Source organism: Mytilus californianus, unplaced genomic scaffold (assembly GCF_021869535.1).
Source record: "Mytilus californianus isolate M0D057914Y unplaced genomic scaffold, xbMytCali1.0.p SCAF_2, whole genome shotgun sequence".
NCBI lineage: Eukaryota > Metazoa > Mollusca > Bivalvia > Mytilida > Mytilidae > Mytilus > Mytilus californianus.
In genome coordinates, this window is record NW_026262668.1 from 5,913,931 (window position 1) to 5,937,312 (window position 23,382).

Consider the following 23,382-nt stretch of genomic DNA (forward strand, 5'->3'; position numbering starts at 1 on the left):
TTAACTTCTTTACGTTAATCTTGTATTCCAGAGCTTTTGTTGTTTTACTCGCATTTTTCTTTTAATATCTTAACCTTTGAAATGTTTGGTATATTAAATGAATTTCATTCATTCTTTATGTGCCTGTCTCAAGTCAAAAGCATGTAATTTAGTGGTTTGTGTTGGTTGCTGTCTGTCATATTTTTTAATTGTTTTGGTTTAAACTAGGCCGTTGGTTTTCTCTGATAGATTGTTCCAATTTTCCTCGAAAAATGGCTGAACCAAGTCAGGAATATGGCAGTTGTTTTTCAATTGATCCGTTGTTTGATAGCGTTTAATTTGTCAGTTTTTATGGACTTCCTCTTTTTGAATTTGCTTTGGAGTTCAGGATTTTCGTTATACGTTTTGTCATACCGGGGCCTTTTTAATCTTACTAACGTGAGGGTACTCAAATTGCACCTATTTTGACAGTTTTTTTCACCTTCTTTTTTTTTAACAGACGTTCTCATTCAGTGTCTGTTTTGTTGATGCATCCTTATTTTCTATTTAATATCACAAATTCAATTTTGAGTCCGTACTGAATCATAGAAACATGAGTTTGAACCTATCTCTAATAGAACCAAGATTTTGTAATGAGGAGTACCTAAATTAAACCAATTCTTAACTTCACTCCCGTAAAATTCGAACAACTGATGTTTTGTTTTATTTCTCCACATTTTTAGAACAATTTAACAATACTCCATGCCTACATTGCATATTGTAACAAAATAATGCCCATTCAACATACGGGTATCTAGGGCACCCTAGGTACAGCCAAACAGATAAAAGGACAAGCAAACTAATAAGTGTGTCTCTTACTCAGTGCGCACTTCCACCATTATAATACGTTTATATTTGACTTTTTGTCGATACTTGTAGGCCATTCATATCGATAACAACTTAAGTGAAGATACAGTATGTATTTATTCAAGTTATATTACATTTGTTAGTTACAAATAACAATAACAACATTCTTCGATATATCACATTTCAAACTACAGATAACTATACCAACCATGTGATATAGATCTAGAGGACTTACCTATAAGTTATATATATTAATAAATAATACTAGACTACAAATTGTATTAAAAGAGAAGGAAAATTATTTCTATTTCATCATAGTTTATTTGATTTTTATCATATTTTTATTTCGGATTTGGTCATTATTTAGGGGTATTGTTTCTTTCTTGATTTCATCTATTTTTTTGTTTTTCTTGTAAATATGTTGATGCAATTGATTAAAGATTATCGGATTTTTTGAAAGGGTACATAAAACATTTTGTTTGTTATCATTAATTCTGAAAACATCAACATTTGCGGGGAGCTTGTGAGATATCCTGTCAAATTGGGCAACAAAACTAAATTGGATTTTTTTGTCGGAAATTATATACTCAACATGAAATATTGTATCAAACGTCTATAAAAAAAGAAAACTACACGTTATAAATGTAATGCGTCCGAACCGCTTTTCTGGATTTACCTTCATCAAGAACGCTTAAAGCCGAATATCTAAAAGCCAAGGATTGTAAGAACAGTCTAAGAAAATATATTACTAAAAAGAAACCTAAAAAATAACAAATTCTTATAAACGACGATGTAAATTTGTCTTGGTTATACAGAATAAAGACAATTCTAACGGAATGTGGTACACCTAATGTGTGGGAAAAGGAAGTTTAGTTCTTGAATTGCAGACGGTCAGTTTCACTTATCAAGCTCAGACACTAAGATCAGTTTGAACACGCCTGGTACTATAAAGCTATTTAATCTATAAAAATTTTTAAAAAAATGTAAAAGAAAATTACTTTGAAAAATGGGAACATACTTGCTACTGATTAAATTTAGAACAACAAATCAGAGGCTTTCCATTGCACAGGGTAAAATAGATAGAAATTATAGTTGAGTTTGTATTGTATGTAACAAAAATAATATTGGCGATGAATTTAATTTTTTATTAAAATTAAATTGAATTTCATATTAAAATTAAATTGAATTTTTTATTAAAATTAAATTAAATTTTTTATTAAAATTAAATCAAATTTTTTATCAAAATTAAATTAATTGTTTTATTAAAATTAAATGCAAAATCAGGAAACTTTATATGTCATTATCATTTTCGCTAATATTATCAATGAATATAAGAGGATTTTGACAGTAAAAAGCAAAATTTGTAAATTCATATAAATTCTCAACAAAGGTGTATGTGTGTATTGCTAAATATGTATTTCATATATTGTATTGTATATTAGGCATTTTCCATTGTAAATATTGTAAATCAATGTCTATTGTATAGATATGTGTCTTGTCTATTTGGAATAAAGATATGTGATATATTAAAGATGACATTCATTTGGTAGTAAAGATGAAAATATAGACACAGAAACTTTTTTTCTCGCCAGAGTTAGATCAAGATATAACCTCCTGCTATTTTTCTGGTAATCAACTGAAATAAAAAGGAGACTATAATATAGACTGACTTTACATGAATTATTGACACCCATTATATATAAACATTGTTTGATAGTCATTGATATAACTTTCAATGCAGATCAGAGGACAAACGTGTGAAAAAAGTATTATATTCACTCACAGTCTTTGTTCTATGTATCGGACCCTTTGAATTTATTGTGCATGAGGTTATACCCGAAATTGTATCCCAATGACTTTATAAAAGAAACAGATAAACAATAATCAATAGCCATTTCAATAAGCATGTATTTAATAACCAAAACCCGTTTATCAAATATATTATATGCTATTGGACGTTTTGCTTCATCATTCCAGTAGTCCGGAATTTTCGGGTTTTAATACTTTTTAACTTCGCATTCAATTTTGCCTTCAACTGTTTTGACTCCAGCGCAACTGATGAGTGTGATATAGAAGAAATGGGCCTATGGCGCACAAAATTATAAGCCTGGTATATTTGATATTTTTTAGATGTATCTTACTTCCGTTATTCCCTCCGACAATTATTCTAACGGATTAATTCGTGTTGTTATATTTAAAAGAAAGGTCAAGCGACTTAATACAAAATTCTTCGAATATCAAAGTGTGATATGTAAACCAGATGAATTTAATATTTCTTCTGTTGAGAAACGAAATCACCCAAAATTAAATAAATAAAAAGGATATTTTTCTGATAATGGTAAAGCCAGAAAAGCGCTTAGGACGCATGAAATTCATACAGTGCTGTTTTCGTGTTTTACAGCATTGGGTCGATACCACTGCTGGTGGACTATCAATCTCCGGGGGTACCATCAGCTCAATAGTTAGTACTTCGGTACTGTTTTGATTTATAACAAACCCTTCATAAATCGCAGTTAAAGAATTTAGAAATTATTAAGAAACAAAGGTTTCAACTTCCTCAGGCAGAGTTGACCTTAGATGGGTTTGGTTATTATTTTAGGTCCTTTTTTATTATATAGCTCTTCAACTATTTCGGTTCTCATTCAACATTGGCTGTCAAATATTTGGCTTTGAACGTTCCTGATGAAGGTGAATCCTAAAAAGCACTTCGAGCGCTAACATTTAGAAAGTGTTGTTTCATTTTTTACAGCACTCGCCAAATTGCGCTGATGGCGGACTATCAGTCCCCGAGAGTATCATCAACTCAGTAGTCAGTACTTCGTATTGACATGATTTAAAAGAAACCTTTATTAAAAATTGTCCGTTTCTCAATTTATAAATTATTAAGAAACTAAGGTTTCAACTGATTCAGGCAAATTTGGCCTTAGATAGATTTGAATATTGTTGTTAGGTCCATTTCGGTCATATACCGCTTCTACTGTTTCGGTTCGTATACATCTTTGGCCTTCAAATATTCGGCTTTGAGCGTTCCTGATGAAGATGAATCAAGAAAAGTTCTTCGAACGCATGAAATTTTTAAAGTGTTGTTTTCACTATTTTTCAATGGAGTGCACGACTTACTAACTTGAATGTTGTATATCATTTTCGTAATTGTAATGCAACGTAATATTCCCTGTACATTCCAAATATTTGTGAGTCATAATTACTCATTGTTGGGTGAAGATATCATTATAGTTATGATCTTCTTGAACTGCGGAAAAAGTTGCTCCTTTTTTATAATGTATTCTGCGATTTAGTCTAAATATCATGCTTATAAGCTTACCATGTTCTAGTTCCACAAGGTTTACAAACATCGTAGACATGCTGACAACTTTGACGTGTGTAATCAAACACTGTACCGATAGCACAATCGTATTGGAATTGTCTCCCATAGTAACACCATATATAACCCCTGCACGATTCAGTAGGGTAGTACTTTTTTATATTCTGGTTACATTCAACAATCTGACATGACTTTTTGTTGAAACCATTTCCGGCGTTTGGACAGATTCCGTCCTTTATAAATCTTTCGCCCTTGCAAAGCATGTACCAAGGTGACCCTATCTCTGTATGAAGATTGGCTCCGTCTGGATACCCTTCACAATTTGGATGATGGAACTCACAGGGTGGGCCACGAACTCCAATGTGAGGGCGTGGATAGTATTGGCCTAGTATAACCAAACAATAAAATTATCATAAGTTAACATTAGACTTTTCTCAATATATGTAGATTAGATAAAACGGTCAATAAATCACATTATACAATGTATACAAATTCATTCAGCATGCTCAATGTACCACTGACAGTTCCAGGTGGAGAATGGTCCGGGGTTGAATCATTTAAATTTGAAATTATTTAGGCTGAATCTCTTAACACCCCTTTGATATGTTTAGATCCTCACCTTACTTTGTACCAAACTTAGCTTATTGTTAAAAAAAGGCCACATAAAGCGTGAAATCAAATTAATGTGACATGATTGCTAAAACAGACATAACTGGTTTGTTACAGAATATAAGTTCTCCCATAATATTTGTTCCAAAGAACTTTTGTCATATAACAAAAGTTCCATTGGGAACTTTCCTTATATAATATTTTATCCAATGCTATAAGAAAATTACCTTCACACAGAATAGAATATTACACAATGAAAGTTCCCAACGGAACTTTTGTTATATGCTAAAATTCTTTGTTCACACATTGTTGTCAATGTAATGGATTTATATGCGACTGTCATACAAGTGAGAGGTTTAGCTAGCTATAAAACTAAGTTTAATCCACCCTTTTTTACATAAGGAAATGCCTGTACCAAGTCAGGAATATGACAGTTGTTTTCCATTCGTTTGATGTGTTTGAGCTTTTGATTTTGCCATTTGGGACTTTCCGTTTTGAATTTTCCTTGGAGTTCGGTATTTTTGTTATTTTACATCATGGACAATGTTTTGACATTTTTCACCAATATGAAACTTCGAATTGGAACAAAAGTTCCCTACAACAAATATACTGATTTCTATCATGGTAGCAAATAAGTAACAACAAATGAGGCAAAAGCATTTTTAAACATATACATTGTATATACAAAACATTGTTTATATACAGGTATATGTGTTATATTATAAAAATTTATTATATGGTCAAAGTTCAGAGAATATATACCACAATATCCAAAATGATTGCTAGCTACAAATGTATGGAAATAAATTTCCTTTAATAAAGTATAGGCATTTTCATCTGAAATACAGGTCAATGTCATCCACAAGGTGAGGTGAGCAGTACTTAAGATGCAATCAGGTGTAAAAAAATCACACGGCACTCTTTCTTTAAAGGAACAATATTTGTTATATTATAAATGTTCCAGAAATATTGGTTATATTATAAATGTTCCAGGAATAGTTATCATGGTTATTAGATAATTAAAGTTCTAGGAATATTTATTGTATGATCAAAGTTCTAGGAATATATACTACAATATCCAAAATTATTTCTAGCTACAATTCATTAAAATTACAGTAATTAAGACGCAATTAGGTGTAAAACATCACATGACACTCTTTCTTTAAAGGATCAAATATTATGAAACCATATGATGTTTTAGTACCAGGAAAATATTTTATGAAGGTGGAAATAATATTATGTAATGTTTGTTCCCAAGAACTTCCATTATCTAAAGTTTTGTTCCAGGGGGGAATAAGTATTATGCGGACCAAATATATGTTCACAGTTTAATGTTCTTTGCGCTTACAGTGAGTTGCAATAACAAGACATATTAAACAAGCATATTTCCAAGTATTTCATGATAAAATTACTTCGTTTTTTATTTATTTATTTGATAAGATTTATAAGGAAATTTTTATTTTTATTTGACATAATTGTGAGGGTCCTGACATTTGTCCTTTTTTTTTTACTTACAGCATATGACATTCAATGAGATACTTTAATATATGTGTAGAACTTGTTTAGTTTATTGTTGACGTTGACAAACCAAACTTATTATTTCTGTATATTTTATATAAAATACTTGACATACGTTTTATTTTTGTATCATGTGATGAAGAAAAACAACCATAAAAAGAAAAGGCTTAACAAAATTATAGGAATTTGATTGCGAAGGAAAATAAACAACATCTTAGGGAATAGTTAATTGCCATGGATTCAAGTGCCAAGTGGCTTAGATTGAACCTTATTTCTATGGGAAGTCAAAGCTTCAGTGTGGTTCAATGACTGCGATATGTATAAGTGGCAAACTAGTGTCGCAAACTAATTTTCAGTAAATTGTAAAAAGACGAAGTTTATACAGGTTTTAATGATTGAGATATTTTTGTTTGCTTAACATCAAGTGACAAACATGTCATGCATATTCAGCAAGTTCAGGAGAAAAAAATAACAATTAGCCAAATCATATAGCTTCTCCAGAATGTTTTTTCCAGGATAAGAGCACTACTTACGACTGTAAAGGGAAAGCGTGTTAGACAGGGGCTGACATTTTGTCTTGCTACAGTCACTATGGACATCTTGCAGAGTAGTTTTAGAGAGGTTAAATTTGTTGGTTCATAAAACAAGATGTTTGTACCTACGTTGCCAATTTTTATGGATCACAGATGGACTAAATATTTTTAAGTTAATAATGAAGAATGCGTGAGTAAAGTGTGAATAGGTTTAATATTTGGACCACCTTTACTCTTAATTTAAACTTTGGCAAAAACGTTGTATATCTTATCTATTTTTATTGTCAAAAGTTTGCTTGATTGCCTCATTGGAAGCTACGCTGGTGAATTGTATGGTTGTATGTAGACGTTACGCGTCTGACATAGTTAAACGCCTGATGACTTATCACAAAATGCATTTATCAATTAGTAAACGTACACCTTAAATATCTCAACGTGTTTTTATTTTGAAATCATTTTAACCATAAGATCTTATATCATTTTATTACCAGGATAAGTCTAATCTCGTTCATACACTCATGATTATAATAGAAATATATTACTTCCTTTTTAGCGACTGCCTCAAAATGACATCAAACTTATATCTTCCATACCAATATCATAAAGTACTAAAGCCTATACATGTATTGTAGCTTATTTTAAAGTACAGAAGCCTTTAGATGCATTGTGGCTTATGGTAAAGTACTGATGCCGATATATGTATTGTTGCTTATTGTATTGTACTGATGCCGATATATGTATTGTTGCTTCTTATATACTATTTAGGCCACAGCCATTATGGGAATGGTTGCTCCTTATAAAGTATTTAGGCTTCAGCCTATATAGTAACGGTTACTTCTTATAAAGAATTTAAACTTCAGTGCATACAAGTCATGCATTGTTACTTCTTATAAAGTATTTATGCTTCAGCCTATATAGGAATTGTTGCTTTTTATAAAGTATTTTGGCTTCAGCCTATACAAGTCACGCATTGTTACTTCTTATAAAGTATTTTAGCTTCATTCTATATAGGAAAAGTTGCTTCTTATAAAGTATATTTGCTTCAGCCTATAGTAGTCACATATTATTACAGCTTATTAAGTATTAAGGGTTCAGCTTATTAAGGAATGGTTGTTTCTTATAAAGTATTTTGGCTTCAGCCTATACAAGTCACGCATTGTTATTTAGGCTTCAGCGTTGTTGTTGCTTCAAATAAAGTAAATAGGCTCCAACATATTAATCACGGATTGTAACTTCTTATAAAGTATATGGGTTTATGTGTATACAAGTATTGTTAGCAGTGTTATAATGATGATAAGCAGCCAATAGTGCAGGTGGTGAACGAGTACGTTTTGAATGGTTAACCTCTTATAGACTGGCGATCTTGGTTATAGGTAGAGGCTTTGTGACAAAGATATGCATAAAATTTATCCGTAGATAGAGCAGCCATTTTATTTGTAAATACGTTGTATCATGCACATTTATTCCACATCTCAGTATCTTCCATAAAAAGAAAACCAGAAATAACATTTATGTAAAATTTATTTTTTTTCATTTTCATCACCACCTGGCTGCTGACAAGGACATGCAGACTGCAATTAAATAGTATTTAAGTGTTGAAATACATCGAGTTCTTGTAGAGATGGGAAAATGGCCAATGTCTTGACTACATTGGTATTTGACTGAAGTCAGTCAGTACGAGATAGGGTGGGTTGGTGACAAGGGTATGCATGAAATTGATCAGTAGATAGAGCAGTCATTCTATTTGTTAATACATTGTCTCATGCACATTTATTCCACATCCAAGTATTTATCCATTAAAACCCTCCACATAACTTCTCTTTATCATTAAAGTGTGACTATATTCCAAGCTGCTAATCGTTCTCTATATGGGATTTTATATTTTGCTGCTTTGTTGGATCGTTGTTTCATGGAAAATTATTCCACATATTTTCTCTTTATTATGAAAGGATTATTATATATCAAGCTGCTAGACATTCTCTGTATTGGATTTTGTATTTTGTTGTTTTGTTAAAAATCGTTGTCTCATTGACAATTATTCCACCTCTCAGTATTTTCCATATAATGAAAACTAGAAATAACATATAAAAACTTATTTACACATCTTCAGCACCACCTTGTCGGTAAAGTAACAGAGTATCAACCAGTACTATAGTATATATAAAACAGATATCAGAATACTACAAAAAGTCCACATAAACCATGAAACACCAAATATTTTTGAAAACTTATATCTCGAGTTTAACACAGTATTACATTTTTGAGAACAAAGCAACAAATTTTACAAAATTAAGTTTAGTATTAATAAAATGTGTTACTTTGTTCCAAAACACAATAAAGTGTCACTAGACTTTTACAACCAATATCAATACATGCATATTTCTCCTGAGTACCATAACAGTATAAAAGTTGGCAAATGTAAATGAATTTCCTTTAAAACTGGTATGATTTGATTAAATTATTGACTAGAAAAAAACAATCACATCCATACATATGCCTTTGAGTATCACGTCCAATAATTAAAAAAAATAAAAATTTAAAAACGTCTATTAATTACTATACATAAAAGTGCACTACAATGAAAGACATTTCTTCTGTATAAAGTATCAAAATACTGACACCGTAAAAAGAAGATAATTTCTCAATAAGTATCACAACCCAGTAAACCTAAGTTTACGGCACCATTAAAATGATGAGATGCTGTGAATTTCTCAACATGAAAGCAGATAAACTGTAAAAATAATATAATGGATGTAAAGTTATTAAAATTTTAAATTCTAGAGCACTTGAGATGGAATATTGTTAATACAAGCAAATAAAACAAGAAGAATAAGTTCTTAATATTTACAGTTACAATAAAACATATTTTTAAAATAAGAGCTATTTAAAAAATCATTAAAATCTTTTACCAGTAAATCTTTAAGAGCGTGAATATAAAGGTTTGTTTTAATTTCAGTTGATAACAAGAGAGAAATCCTCTAGAATATTTATTTTAAACATATAAAAGCACTATATTTTTGTCTATTTATCTTTAGAAGAACAACTACATGTACATGTATGAATAACATACATGATTAATATTTTATAATACTTAAAACTTCATTCAATTATTTCTGACTGTAAAAACCAATCAAATAACTAACATGAATCATAACAGATATACAGTGAGGTGAGAGTTGTTTTGCTACGTGTTGAAGGCCTCACTGTGACTTTGAGATGAGCTAATGCAATAAAAGAACTATTCTTTTGCTTATTGTGTGTTTTTTTGCTGTGCATGTACTTATTTTGTGTCATGGATGGATACCCCAAATTCTTTGTTTTTCTATTATATACATTCATTTAAACTCATCCTAAATGGACAAGATCTCTGCCTAATAGCACTTTTCTAACACTAGCATTCAACATATGGTCAAGCCCACAAGGCTTATGTTTGTATTCATCAATAAAAAAAAGTCTGATTCATTGGAATTGCAATCAAGGTTCTTAACTTAATCAAAATTTGATCTAAAATCAGTATGATAGTAAAACCAAAGAGACAAATACACACTATATGCATAATCTACACAAGCTTTATAATTTGATGTCCTCGTTGAATGCCTAGATATCAAAGATACGTTTTACATTATTCATAAGATTAATGTTTATATCAAATACATGTCAACTGGAAAATGTAATTCCTTATACCCGTTATCTTAATCAAGTTTCAACACAAGTTAAATAAAAATCAAAACCACAGAGTACTCCTTTCATGCAATTCAAAAAATTTCAGCTTTGTTTTTTTACCACCAATAAAAATTTAGGTAAAAATTTATACTTGTGCTAACTAGATATCATTGAGATTGGAGCCATCTCTGTGGGCCCCGCTGTGAATAATGTGTGGTAAAAAATGTGTATCTTTATCATTGGACATGGGGTTGTCAAATGAAACCAAAGTTTTTGACCTTGACCTTTGACCTAGGAAGTTGTTCATAAATTATGACACACTCTCTGGTGTTGGTTTATATACATATCAAGTATAAACTTTGAAATCATAATGGTTCTCAAGATATAGAGCGGACACGATCTTTACCATAAGACATGGGGTTGTCAACTAAAACCAAAGTTTTTGACCTTGACCTTTGACCTAGGAAGTTGTACATACATTATGGCACACCCTCTGGTGTTGGTCAATATACATATCAAGTATAAACTTTGAAATCATAACGGTTCTCAAGATATAGAGCGGACACGATCTTTACCATAGGATATGAGGTTGTCAACTAAAACCAAAGTTTTTGACCTTGACCTTTGACATAGGAAGTTGAACATACATTATGACACACCCTCTGGTGTTGGTTAATATACATGTCAAGTATAAACTTTGAAATCATAACGGTTCTCTAGATATAGAGCGGACACGATTTGTTACGGACGGATGGACGGACGGACGGACAGACGGACAGACGGACGGACAGACTGATCACTATAGGGCGGCCGCCATTCGGCGGGGCCCTAATTAATCTCATTTCGACATGCAAATGATATATTCTAATCATTACTTTCATAATGTCTCATATCACATCTCACAAGACTTTAAATACCATTTCCAGTACTTAGTATATGTCATAAACATCACTGTATAGTAATGTAATGTTGTATTAATCAAAACTAATAAATCTCATCAAACTCCATTATTTCATAAGGTTTTGAATTATAATTTTCTCATCGTTTACCATTGTTCTAAATTTCTTTAGGTAATGACTACAAAATACTGATTCACTGAGGCCAACGGTTGAAGTGACTATCACTTTTTCAAAAGTCAATTAAACCACATATTTACCGAAACAAAAGATAGTAATTGTTTTATTTCACATAACCATTTGTGGTGATACATCTTACAAAGTCTATCCAAATTATTTTTGCAAAGAATTTCGCTCAAGTCGGGGCTAGGGGTCTTCTTAAAACTGCAGTGATGTGAGAGCTTTTTTGCTCCGTGTTGAAGGCTTCACTGTGACTTTGAGATGAGTAACAGCAATAAAAGCGTATTCCTTTGAATTTTGTGTGTTTTTTGCTGTGCGTGTACTAATTTTGTGTCATGGATGGATATCCCATATCCTTTGTTTTTTCTATAGTTATACATTTTATAATATCAAAATATATCAGCACGCCCTTCATAGACTTATAAAGTCTCATTTCAATGAGGAGAACGAGGTAATATGTGAGGAGATATTGTATATGCTGACATAATGTGTGTAATAATCTAAAAGGACTGAGGAGTAAAACAAGGTACAAGAAGAAATTCGAACTGCTACGGAAATCAAAGGACAGCATTAGCAACTCGCACATTTCAAATTGGTTAAAATGTTGATTTGTCAAATGTTGTCATTGTGTGTTTTTATTCATCACAGGTTTGTCTTTGTTCCTTAATTTTCCTATGACTTCGTTTTTCTATCTTGGCCCTATACTTCTTTCTTATTATCCTATATTTTACTCTTTCTTCCAAACTAAGGGATCTATACTTCATCTTCTCACTTCTCATCCAAAACTGAAGCATTTCCTGCTCAAATACCTCATCACATGCTTCGTTGAAAAGGAATTATCGAATCCTTCTTATACCTAAAATCGCATTCCTCTTTCAATGAGGAACAATTTCAACGAGTTACGAGATGTAACAGTACAAGAGTAACATAAATCAAGTGACAAGAGGACAGGATTGAAAAAAAAAACTTTATTTGTATAGTGCGTATTTATATTATTACATCATAGTTAAAAAAAAATCATATCAAACATTAGGACACAAAAAATATTTCTGTAAACGTTTGTAGTAAATATTTTAGTTGCTCTCAGATATTACAACAGCACCAGTATTCACACAGGTTACAATTACAATTGTCGTAATGAAAAATAATCGTTGAGCTATTCGCCAACAACTGCTTGCAAAGTTATCAGTTATGATATATCTAATATCCAGATTTCATTTTTTTCTAACGTCTGTGTCGAATCGCAGGACCCTTTTCAAGCATCCAATAAGTTGAAAATGCCGCGCCTGTTATGTTGTAGACTACTATTTCTCCAGTTTCTCGTAATTGATGTAAAACTACTATTTAGTGCAATCATTTTTGTTGATGTGTTACTTAATTGTTTGGTCAATTCACTCATCATAGTATGGAACAATTTATTTGAATTACTGCAAAAAAAAAACCAAAAAACGCTGCATTAATTCACTTTAGCTAGATATTTCGTTTTTATATTTTCATAGGCTGTCATCCCCCTGCGTTTTTCACTCAATTTAAGTATAGACTTCATAATTCCAACTTAACAAATTACAATATTCATATTAACCAAAATTTAAGTTGAATTATATTACAAAAAGCACTCTTCATTAAAATGTTACATCAATGTTCATTCATTTATATGCATCAATTACTTCAGGCGGTTCATACGATTCTACCAAGTTGTCAAAAAGGTATCTCCTCTTTTTAACCGCATACTTCCAAGCTTCATCTTTTATAATATCAGATCCAGGTATCTCGATATAATTTCTTTTCGAAAAGTTGGAATCATGCTTTTAAATATTGATTGACGAGCTAAGGCTTCATCGTCACCATCGTTTGTAAGATTATGTACTTTCTCACTATACATTATTTCAAATTTTCTCAAAGACTTTGAAACGATATTACTCCATGATTCACTTGATTCATCTTCTGATGCATCTTTATCGTCCGTTTTACCTGAAGAGCTACTAGAATATCGGAATAAACGCTGTCAGTTTCCGAAGTCTCAGTATCTACAATTTTACTATTTGTTTCATCGGAGCCATGTTAGTCTTCCTTGTTGTTTATTGGTCTTGTATGTGACATTTTGTGCATGGAACGTATATGACGATTCAAATTACCGGAATCACTTCTTGAGCTTTCTTCTTGCAAACTTCACAACTGATCATTACAAGTGAGAGAATGTTACATTGCTTATACATCACTGTGGTTTGACTGGTTTAATGAGTGGAATGAGGAGGAAGTAAACATCACTCCTCTCGGAATGAGGAGGGAGCATACATTCCTCCTCCTGGAATGAGGAATGGAATGAGGAGAAAGTAAACATCCCGCCTCCTGGAATGAGGAGGAAGCAAACATCACTCCTCCTAGAATGAGGAGAATGAGGAGTGGAATTAGTGAGTGATGTTTGTAATATAATGCAACTTCAATTTTGGCTCAATATAAATATTGTGACTGTTTATGTTGGAATCATGTCGATACTTAGATTGTGTAAAAAACGCAGGGAATGACAGTCTATGAAAATATAAAAACGAAATATCTAGCTAAAGTGAATTAATGCAGCGTTTTTGGTGTTTTTTTCGCAGTAATTCAAATGAATGTTCCATACTATATTGAGTGACATTGACCAAACAATTAAGCAACACATCAACAAAAATGATTGCACTAAACATAAGAACTAAACGTAAGAAGTATAGGGACAGGGTAGGAAAACGAAGTCATAGGAGAATTAAGGAACAAAGACAAACCTGTGGTGAAGAAAAACACACAATGACAACATTTGACAATTCAACACTTTAACCAATTTGTAGAGTTGCTAATGCTGTCCTTTGATTTCCGTAGCAGTTCGGTTTTCTTCCTGTACCTTGTTTTTCTCCTCAGCCCTAACAGACTATTACATACATTATGTCAGCATATACAATATTTCCTCACATATAACCTCGCGCTCCTTATTCAAATGCGACTTTAAAAGTTTATGAAGGGCGTGCTGATATATGTATATCATAAAATTATAAAATGTATAACTATAGAAAAAACAAAGGATATGGGATATCCATCCATGACACAAAATCAGTACATGCACAGAAAAAAAACACACAAAAAGCAAAGGAATAGTGCTTTTTAATACAGTTACTCATCTCAAAGTCACAGTGAGGCCTTCAACACGGAGCAAAAATACTCTCACCTCACTGCAATTTTAAGAAGGCCCCAAACACCGGCTTCAGCGGAATTCTTTGCAAAAATAATTTGATAGACTTTGTAAGATGTCACACCACTAATTGTTATGTGGAATAAAACAATCACTGTCTTTTGTTTCGGTATATATGTGGTTTAATTGACTTCTGAAAACTGATATTCACTTCGACCGTTGACCTCAGTGAATATCAGTATATTGTAGTCATTACCTTAATAAATATAGAACAATGGTAAACGTTGAGAAAATTATAATTCAAAACCTTATGAAATAATGGAGTTTGATGAGATTAATTAGTTTTGATTAAAACAATATTACATTACTAAACAGTGATGTTTATGACATATACTAAGTATTAGAAATGGTATTTTAAGTCTTGTGAGATGCGATATGAGACTTGATGAAAGTAATGATTAGAATATATCATTTGCATGTCGAAATGAGATTAATAAGCACAAGTATAAATTGTTACCTAAATTTTATTGGTGGTAAGAAATAAAGCTGAAATTATTGAATTGCATGAAAGCAGTACTCTGTGGTTTTGAAGTTTATTTAACTCGTGTTGAAACTTGCTTAAGATATAACAGGTATAAGAAATAGCATTTTTCAATTTACATGTATTTGATATAAACATTAATCTTATAAATAATGTAAAACGTCTCTTAGATACGTAGGCATTCAATGAAGACATCAAATTATAAAGCTTGTGTAGATTACGCATATAGTGTGTAAAACAACAAAAATACAGAACTCCAGGGAAAATTCAAAACAGAAAGTCCCTTAACAATTGGCAAAATCAAAAGCTCAAACACATCAAACGAATGGAAAACAACTGTCATACGTTTGTCTAGGTTTAAGGTTTACTAGACTGTGATACTTTTTGAGAAATTATCTTAATACTCGGGTGTTTTTTACTGTGTCAGTATTTTGATACTTTATACAGAAGAAATGTCTTTTATTGTAGTGCACTTTTATGTATAATAGTTGAGAGATGTTTTTAAATTTTTATTTTTTTTTTTATTATTGGACGTACGTGATACACAAAGGTATATGTATGGATGTGATTGTTTTTTTCTAGTCAATAGTTCAATCAAATAGTTCTTTAACATACCAGTATTTAAGGAAATCCATTTACATTTGCCAACTTTTATACTGTTATGGTACTCAGGAGAAATATACATGTATTGATATTGGTTGTAAAAGTCTAGTGACATTTTATTGTGTTTTGGAACAAAGTAACATATTCTATTACTACTAAACTTAATTTTGTAAAATTTGTTGCTTTGTTCTCAAAAATGTAATACTGTGTTAAACTCAAGATAATAAGTTTGCAAAAATATTTGGTGTTTCATGGTTTAGGTGGACTTTTTTGTAGCATTCTGATATCTGTTTTATATATACTATATTACTAGTTGATACTCTGTTACTTTACCAACAAGATGGTGCTGAAGATGTATAAATAAGTTTATATATGTTATTTCTAGTTTTCATTATATGGAAAATACTGAGAGGTGGAATAATTGTCAATGAGACAACGATTTTCAACAAAACAACAACATACAAAATCTCATACAGAGAACGCCTAGCAGTTTGATATATAATAATCTATACTAAAGAGAAAACATATGGAATAATTTTCTATGAGACAACGATCCAACAAAGCAGCAGATTATAAAATCCCATATAGAGAACGATTAGCAGCTTGGAATATAGTCATCCTTATATGATAAAGAGAAGTTAAGTGGAGGGTTTTAATGGAAAATTCTGGGATGTGGAATACATGTGCATGAGACAATGTATTAACAAATAAAATGACTGCTCTATCTACTGATCAATTTCATGCATACCCTTGTCACCAACCAACCCTATCTCGTACTGACTGACTTCAGTCAAATACCAATACAGTCAAGATACCAGCCATTTTTTTTTTATCTCTACAAGAACTTGGTGAACTTCAACACTTGAATACTATTTAATTGCAATCTGCATATCCTTGTCAGCAACCAGGTGGTGACGAAAATCAAAAAAATGTTTTTAAATAAATGTTATTTCAGGTTTTCCTTTTATGGAAGAAACTAAGATGTGGAAAAAAATGTGCATGATACAACGTATTTACAAATGAATTGGCTGCTCTATCTACTGATAAATTTAATGGATATCTTTGTCACGAAGCCTCTATCTATAACCAAGTTCGCCAGTCTAGAAGAGGTTAACCGTCCATAAAGAGCTCATTCACCACCTGCACCAGATGCACTGGTAGCTGCTTATCATCATTATAATACTAATAGTGGTGTTTGTCATAACGTTTATAGGCTTCAGCCTTTACATTCATGTATTGTTGTTCGTTATTGCGTTTATAGGCTTCAGCCTTTACATTCATGTATTGTTGTTTGTCATAACGTTTATAGGCTTCGGACTTTACATTCATGTATTGTTGTTTGTCATAACGTTTATAGGCTTCAGACTTTACATTCATGTATTGTTGTTTGTCATAACGTTTAAAGGCTTCAGACTTTACATGCATGTATTGTTGTTTGTCATAACGTTTATAGGCTTCAGACTTTACATGCATGTATTGTTGTTTGTCATAACGTGTATGGGCTTCAGACTTTACATTCATGTATTGTTGTTTGTCATAACGTTTATAAGCTTCGGACTTTACATTCATGTATTGTTGTTTGTCATAACGTTTATAGGCTTCAGACTTTACATGCATGTATTGTTGTTTGTCATAACGTTTATAGGCTTCAGACTTTACATTCATGTATTGTTGTTTGTCATAACGTTTAAAGGCTTCAGACTTTACATTCATGTATTGTTGTTTGTCATAACGTTTATAGGCTTCAGACTTTACATTCATGTATTGTTGTTTGTCATAACGTGTACGGGCTTCAGCCTTTACATGCATGTATTGTTGTTTGTCATAACGTTTATAGGCTTCAGCCTTTACATGCATGTATTGTTGTTTGTCATAACGTGTATGGGCTTCAGCCTTTACATGCATGTATTGTTGTTTGTCATAACGTGTATGGGCTTCAGCCTTTACATGCATGTATTGTTGTTTGTCATAACGTTTAAAGGCTTCAGACTTTACATGCATGTATTGTTGTTTGTCATAACGTTTATAGGCTTCAGCCTTTACGTGCATGTATTGTTGTTTGTCATAACGTGTATGGGCTTCAGCCTTTACATGCATGTATTGTTGTTTGTCATAACGTTTATAGACTTCAGCCTTTACGTGCATGCATTGTTGTTTGTCATAACGTGTACGGGCTTCAGATGTTACATTCATGTATTGTTGTTTATCATAACGTTTATAGGCTTCAGCCTTTACGTGCATGTATTGTTGTTTGTCATAACGTGTATGGGCTTCAGCCTTTACATGCATGTATTGTTGTTTGTCATAACGTTTATAGGCTTCAGCCTTTACATGCATGTATTATTGTTTGTCATAACGTTTATAGGCTTCAGACTTTACATTCATGTATTGTTGTTTGTCATAACGTTTATAGGCTTCAGCCTTTACATTCATGTATTGTTGTTTGTCATAACGTTTATAGGCTTCAGCCTTTACATGCATGTATTGCTGTTTGTCATAACATTTATATGCTTCACCCTTTACATGCATGTATTGTTGTTTGTCATAACGTTAATATGCTTCAGCTTTTACATGTACTGTTGCTTGTCGTCATAAAATATACAGGCTTCTTCCTTTTTCATGAATTGTTACTTTTTGTAAAGCATAGGCTTCAGCCCGTCTATACTTTCTCATACACTTTCAATATTTTTTTGATAAAAGATATGTTTGTTTAAATAAACCATGCATGTATGCAAAATTTGTTGGTTGTAACCACTACAAAAGTCAAAAAGTCTGAAAAGACCAGTTTTTGTCTTAATTTGCATGAATTTTTACTCGACATTCTTAATTTGTCTGAATAATTTTTAAAAATTCTTGACATAGTATGAATTTGTCTAATAAGGTTCTTGATTTGTCTTGACAAGTGTCTTGACAGTATAAACATTGTCTTAAAATTTCTCGACACTTCCTGTATCATCTGATAAGAGTCTGGATTAGTCTCGACCAATTCTTGACTGTCTTAAATTTGTCTCGATCTGTCTTGACATATTCTTGACATTCTTAATAATGTCTGAATATGTCTCGACATATTCTTGACATTCTAAATAATGTCTGAATATGTCTCGACACATTCTTGACAGTCTTAAATATGTCTCGAAACATTCTTGACAGTCTTAAATATGTCTTGACACTATCTCAACAGTATAAATTTCGCCTGAAATGTGAACAGACTTATTCTGCACTGTTTATGACATTCTATTGCTGTTATATACACCTTTTTATTATGGCTAAACTAAACTTTGAAGAATCAAGGATTAATTTCGTATAGTAAGATACCCTTTTGGTGCAACTAAGTTGGAATACCCTGAATAATCCCCCATGTAGTTTAATTTTGATTTATTTTTATTAAACATTTAAGTAATTGTTTTCACTTGGAATATAAGTCGAAGGTATTGACAAACAGCATTTAGATTTTTGCCGTTCGCAAAACTGCCAGTCAAATTTGCTTTACTAAAATATGTGTCTTGTATCACTTTTGGACCCCACAATTCATCTTTTGGGTTTGTGTGGCTAAAAAAAGAGGGGGCTTTCGTTTAGGTCAAAGAATTTGTTCCCATCTTGATTCAAAAACCTTATTCATTTTTTAGAACAACCCAAAAACATTTTTTTATTCAAATTTGAGTGTTGAATTTTATAATTTTTTATCAAAAATAAATATTTGTGATAACTCCTTCCTGAAAAGAAAAAAATGTTTAGATCTATATTATGCATGTCTGTTTGAGAACCATTTCATAAGACCGATGATTTCTATAGAAATCATTGATGGGACCCATTATAAATACATTTTTTTTATTATTCCTGGAGTAGATAATAATTTTCTTTTAATCTTTGGGAATTTTTCAATTTGTTTGTATGTTAAAATAATTAACTTCATAATTTTGATGAAGAAAATCCATTTCAATTCAATTTTTTTTCATCAAAATGATGATTTTCATTTTCATCTATCAACAAACTTTTTAAATTGTAGTGGCATGGTCGGTCAACTGATAAGTTGTATGGCTGATTACAGGTAAAGCAATTACTTCTATTTGACAGTTGCGTGTACTCTGGGGTGTGGAATACCTTAATTTTATGGGGAACATCCTGTCCATGTGTAATACTTAATATATTCCAACAGATGACATTACACAAATTTTTCTTCTGTTAAATGAATGATTTGTATATCATCATAATTTGCTATTTATATAAACCACATTTTGGTATAATAATTATTTATCATATCAACATTGAATATTATGAATGTAGAATGAAATATGTCTACAGTATGATTGGTTTGAATCATTTAATTTATAAGATTTAGGAATCAAAATTTGTAATTATTTAAAAACCCACATTGAAATTGTTTTATATCAACACACCCACATTTGAATTATTTTATACTTTAGATTTCATAGCCATATTTTCGTTTGTAAAAATATTTATATACCCAAATTTTCAATTATTTTACATGCCCAACTTTTATTTTTGTTGTAAAGAAGTGTAACTTGAAACAACAGTATATCATATAAAGAGAAATAAAGATTAAAGTTATATCATGAATATTGGTCATGATTTGTAAAACTCAGAACTGTCATGTAAATTTAAGACACGATTCAAAATGTTCAGAATATGTCAAGCCATACTGAGAAAAAATTAGAATGTCGAGAATATGTCGAGAAATTTCAAGACAGTATTCAAATGTCAAGAATTTGTCAAGAAATTTTAAGACCATATTCAGAATGTCGAGAATATGTCGAGTAAATTTCATACAAATTTAATATAAATGAGAATTTGTCAAGAAAAATTAAGACACAAGTCATACTTTTGGAGAATGCCGAGTAAAAGTTCATGCAAATTAAGACAAAAACTGGTCTTTTCAGACTTTTAGACTTTTGTAGTGAACAATACTATACACTTATAAGTAATTATTTTAGTGGGGGCCTTCGAAGGGAGGGAATGGGGTAAAACTTGCTTCCTTTCTCATCTTAAAGGTATACCATGTTGTGATATTTCTTAATTTAGTTTTAGTTAAATGAAAGTGGTGGTTTTCTGTTCGAGTCAATACATAATATTCTTTTTTTCCTGTTTATAATGATCAATGTTTTGGTATTCCATGGATGCTTTAAATTATTTCTTTGAAAGATATGGAATACTAGGTATTTAGAAACTAATATAATACAATGGTGATATTGTTATGGCTTCAATGCTGTGAAATCATAGAAAGGCAGAGACGAGAGAGTAAAGTTTAAACATACTTAGAGTACGATTTAAGCTTTTGATATTAAACGAAATAATAGTAAAAGAAATATGGTTAAGCTTAAACATACTTATACTGGTTGTCGTTGGTTCCTGTCTGCCATGTTTATTTTTTTTGTTAATTGTTTTGTTAGTTTTCTCACTTGTATTATTCCATATTTTTCATGTCGGGGCCTTTTATAGCCGATTATACGGTAAGGGTTTTTCTCATTGTTGAAAGTCATACGATTGCCTATAATTACTTACATCCACTTCATTTAAACTTTGGTTGATAGTTGTCTTATTGGCAATCATACCACATCTCCTTACTTGTATATAACAGTACGTTTGTCAAAGCACTTGAAATAAAACCATAAAAAATAAAATGATATAAAGTTTTAGTGTTAATTATGCTTACAGTAAGATTTGAACTCTATCCTGGACCCACACTTGACACTCCTGAAGTCTCGACATGTGTTCGTATTTGTTGAGAATAATTTAGGATACTGACAAATCCTCGATTTAGCAGGGTCAGAACAATCGTAATACAAATGGCAAAATTTAGAATCCGGAAGTAAACCCGAATTTCTCCTAGAACATGTTTGTTGTCTCTCTGGAAGGTGAAAAATACTTTAATTTAAAATCAAGAAACACATTATATTCCATATTTGATGTATTGTATTTCGGTATCATTGGTGTAATTATTTCAATATAAGGGTACGCAATAGTTGCATGCAGACATTCTCGGAATGGAGCTCTTATTTCTCAAACATTGAATCTCCGTTAATGAACAAAAATCCTGCTAATAACTTTACACGGTATTATATCCTTTTTTATCAGAGAGGTTTGATTTATGACAGAATCTCATTCACTGCAAGACACTATTTTACGCTCAAAATATCATGTGTATATGCATCACTGTTAAAAGTTGATACCAAGGGAACATTTTGTAAACTATTGTTGATGGCCTCCAAATATCATCATATCCCGGATGAGGACCACATTGATAACAATGATACATCTTTCCTGGCATTTATCCCCGCATTTATCATAACTTGTGATTATCTATCGCATATTAAAAATCTCTTCCTATACTTTCTTTTCCTTTTCAAAAAAAAAACTTTCTAATAATTAATGCTTTTTTTACACTTACCTTGTAATTTTCTTGAACATTCGTCAGAGCTGGCGGTTTCTGAACACTTCGAACCATTCAGTTTTGAACCACTATCACTTTGTAGACAAGAAACAAAGCGTGCAGTCCCTCTACAATCAATTGAGGCCCCACAATCATCACTGGTAACTACACTGTTAATAATATTTTGACAATATGAAAGATTCACTATGGTTGTCCTTGGCAAATTAAAGAAGTTAGGTTGACCCCATAAAAATGACAATGTTTGTAGGAATAGGAATAGTACAATAAAAAACAACCTCATCATTTAACGATCCTACTATCTGAAGTGAACGTTTACCAAAAATGATAGATAACAATGTGTATTACACAACAGCTTGTTTTTGGAACCGTGAAATCGTCACGTCATCCATAGATTAAATAATTTGACAGCGGGAAAATCCATTTAAAAATATTGTCTGAATGGGGTCGTGTTTATTTTCCTGTTTGTGTTATGTAAAACCAACTTGACGTAATGGTATCTATATCCTTTTACTTTTAAAAATATGTACAGTAACAAGGGGGTGATGATTTACATACTCAGAGCCATATTATTTTATCTTATGTTATTTGTTACTGAAAATTAACAGAATTCTTAAAAAAAATATATATATAGAATTATAAAAGCGTTTAAAATATTTAAAAAAAAAAAAGGGTACACATAAGGGAATTGTAATTTTTACTTTAGAGGAGGGTCTGTTTGTCCGTACATTTCGGTAAAAAAATATTACATTCTGTAGGAAGCAAAGATGGGATGAGGTCTTTCTTTCTTTTTGTACGAAATTCTATACGGCGATGTTTGTTTGTTGCACGATTTGAGGTTACTATTCGTGAAATACTCAAAAATAAATCATGTATTTCGACTATACTTCAAAGTTTATAGTCAATTTTGAACTTGTGCTAGGCTGACCTAGCTTTGAAATGAAGTACGTATCAATAATTACATTACATGCATGTTTCATTTAAATCCGTAAGTTTGATTAGCTAACCACAATTGCGAGGCACTCCAATATCATATTTTATTTCCGTATAATTACATTACATGCATGTTTCATTTGAATCCGTAATTATGATTGGCTGACCACGTTTGCGAGGCACTCCAATA

At 31.4% G+C, this 23,382-nt stretch overlaps 1 protein-coding gene across 1 annotated transcript; it reads right to left on the reverse strand.

The window, feature by feature from the left end:
• Window positions 1–923: 923 nt before the first annotated feature.
• Window positions 924–22,570, reverse strand: LOC127729159 (uncharacterized). The gene is made up of 4 exons (XM_052236832.1): window positions 22,260–22,570; window positions 21,525–21,719; window positions 4,148–4,532; window positions 924–2,461 (listed from the first exon to the last, which is right to left on the reverse strand). Exons 1-4 carry the CDS (start codon window positions 22,543–22,545, stop codon window positions 2,458–2,460), a joined length of 870 nt encoding a protein of 289 aa, XP_052092792.1. The 5' UTR covers window positions 22,546–22,570; the 3' UTR covers window positions 924–2,457.
• Window positions 22,571–23,382: the final 812 nt, after the last annotated feature.

What these genes read in the sequence shown, in the direction of transcription:
- LOC127729159 (XM_052236832.1), bottom strand. Translation starts at nt 22,545, where the DNA reads ATGATGAGGTTGTTTTTTATTGTACTATTCCTATTCCTACAAACATTG. An exon ending in ATGTTCAAGAAAATTACAAG is followed by an intron (nt 21,720 to 22,259) that starts GTAAGTGTAAAA and finishes TTCACCTTCCAG; the next exon opens with AGAGACAACAAACATGTTCT. An exon ending in GATAGAGTTCAAATCTTACT is followed by an intron (nt 4,533 to 21,524) that starts GTAAGCATAATT and finishes TGGTTATACTAG; the next exon opens with GCCAATACTATCCACGCCCT.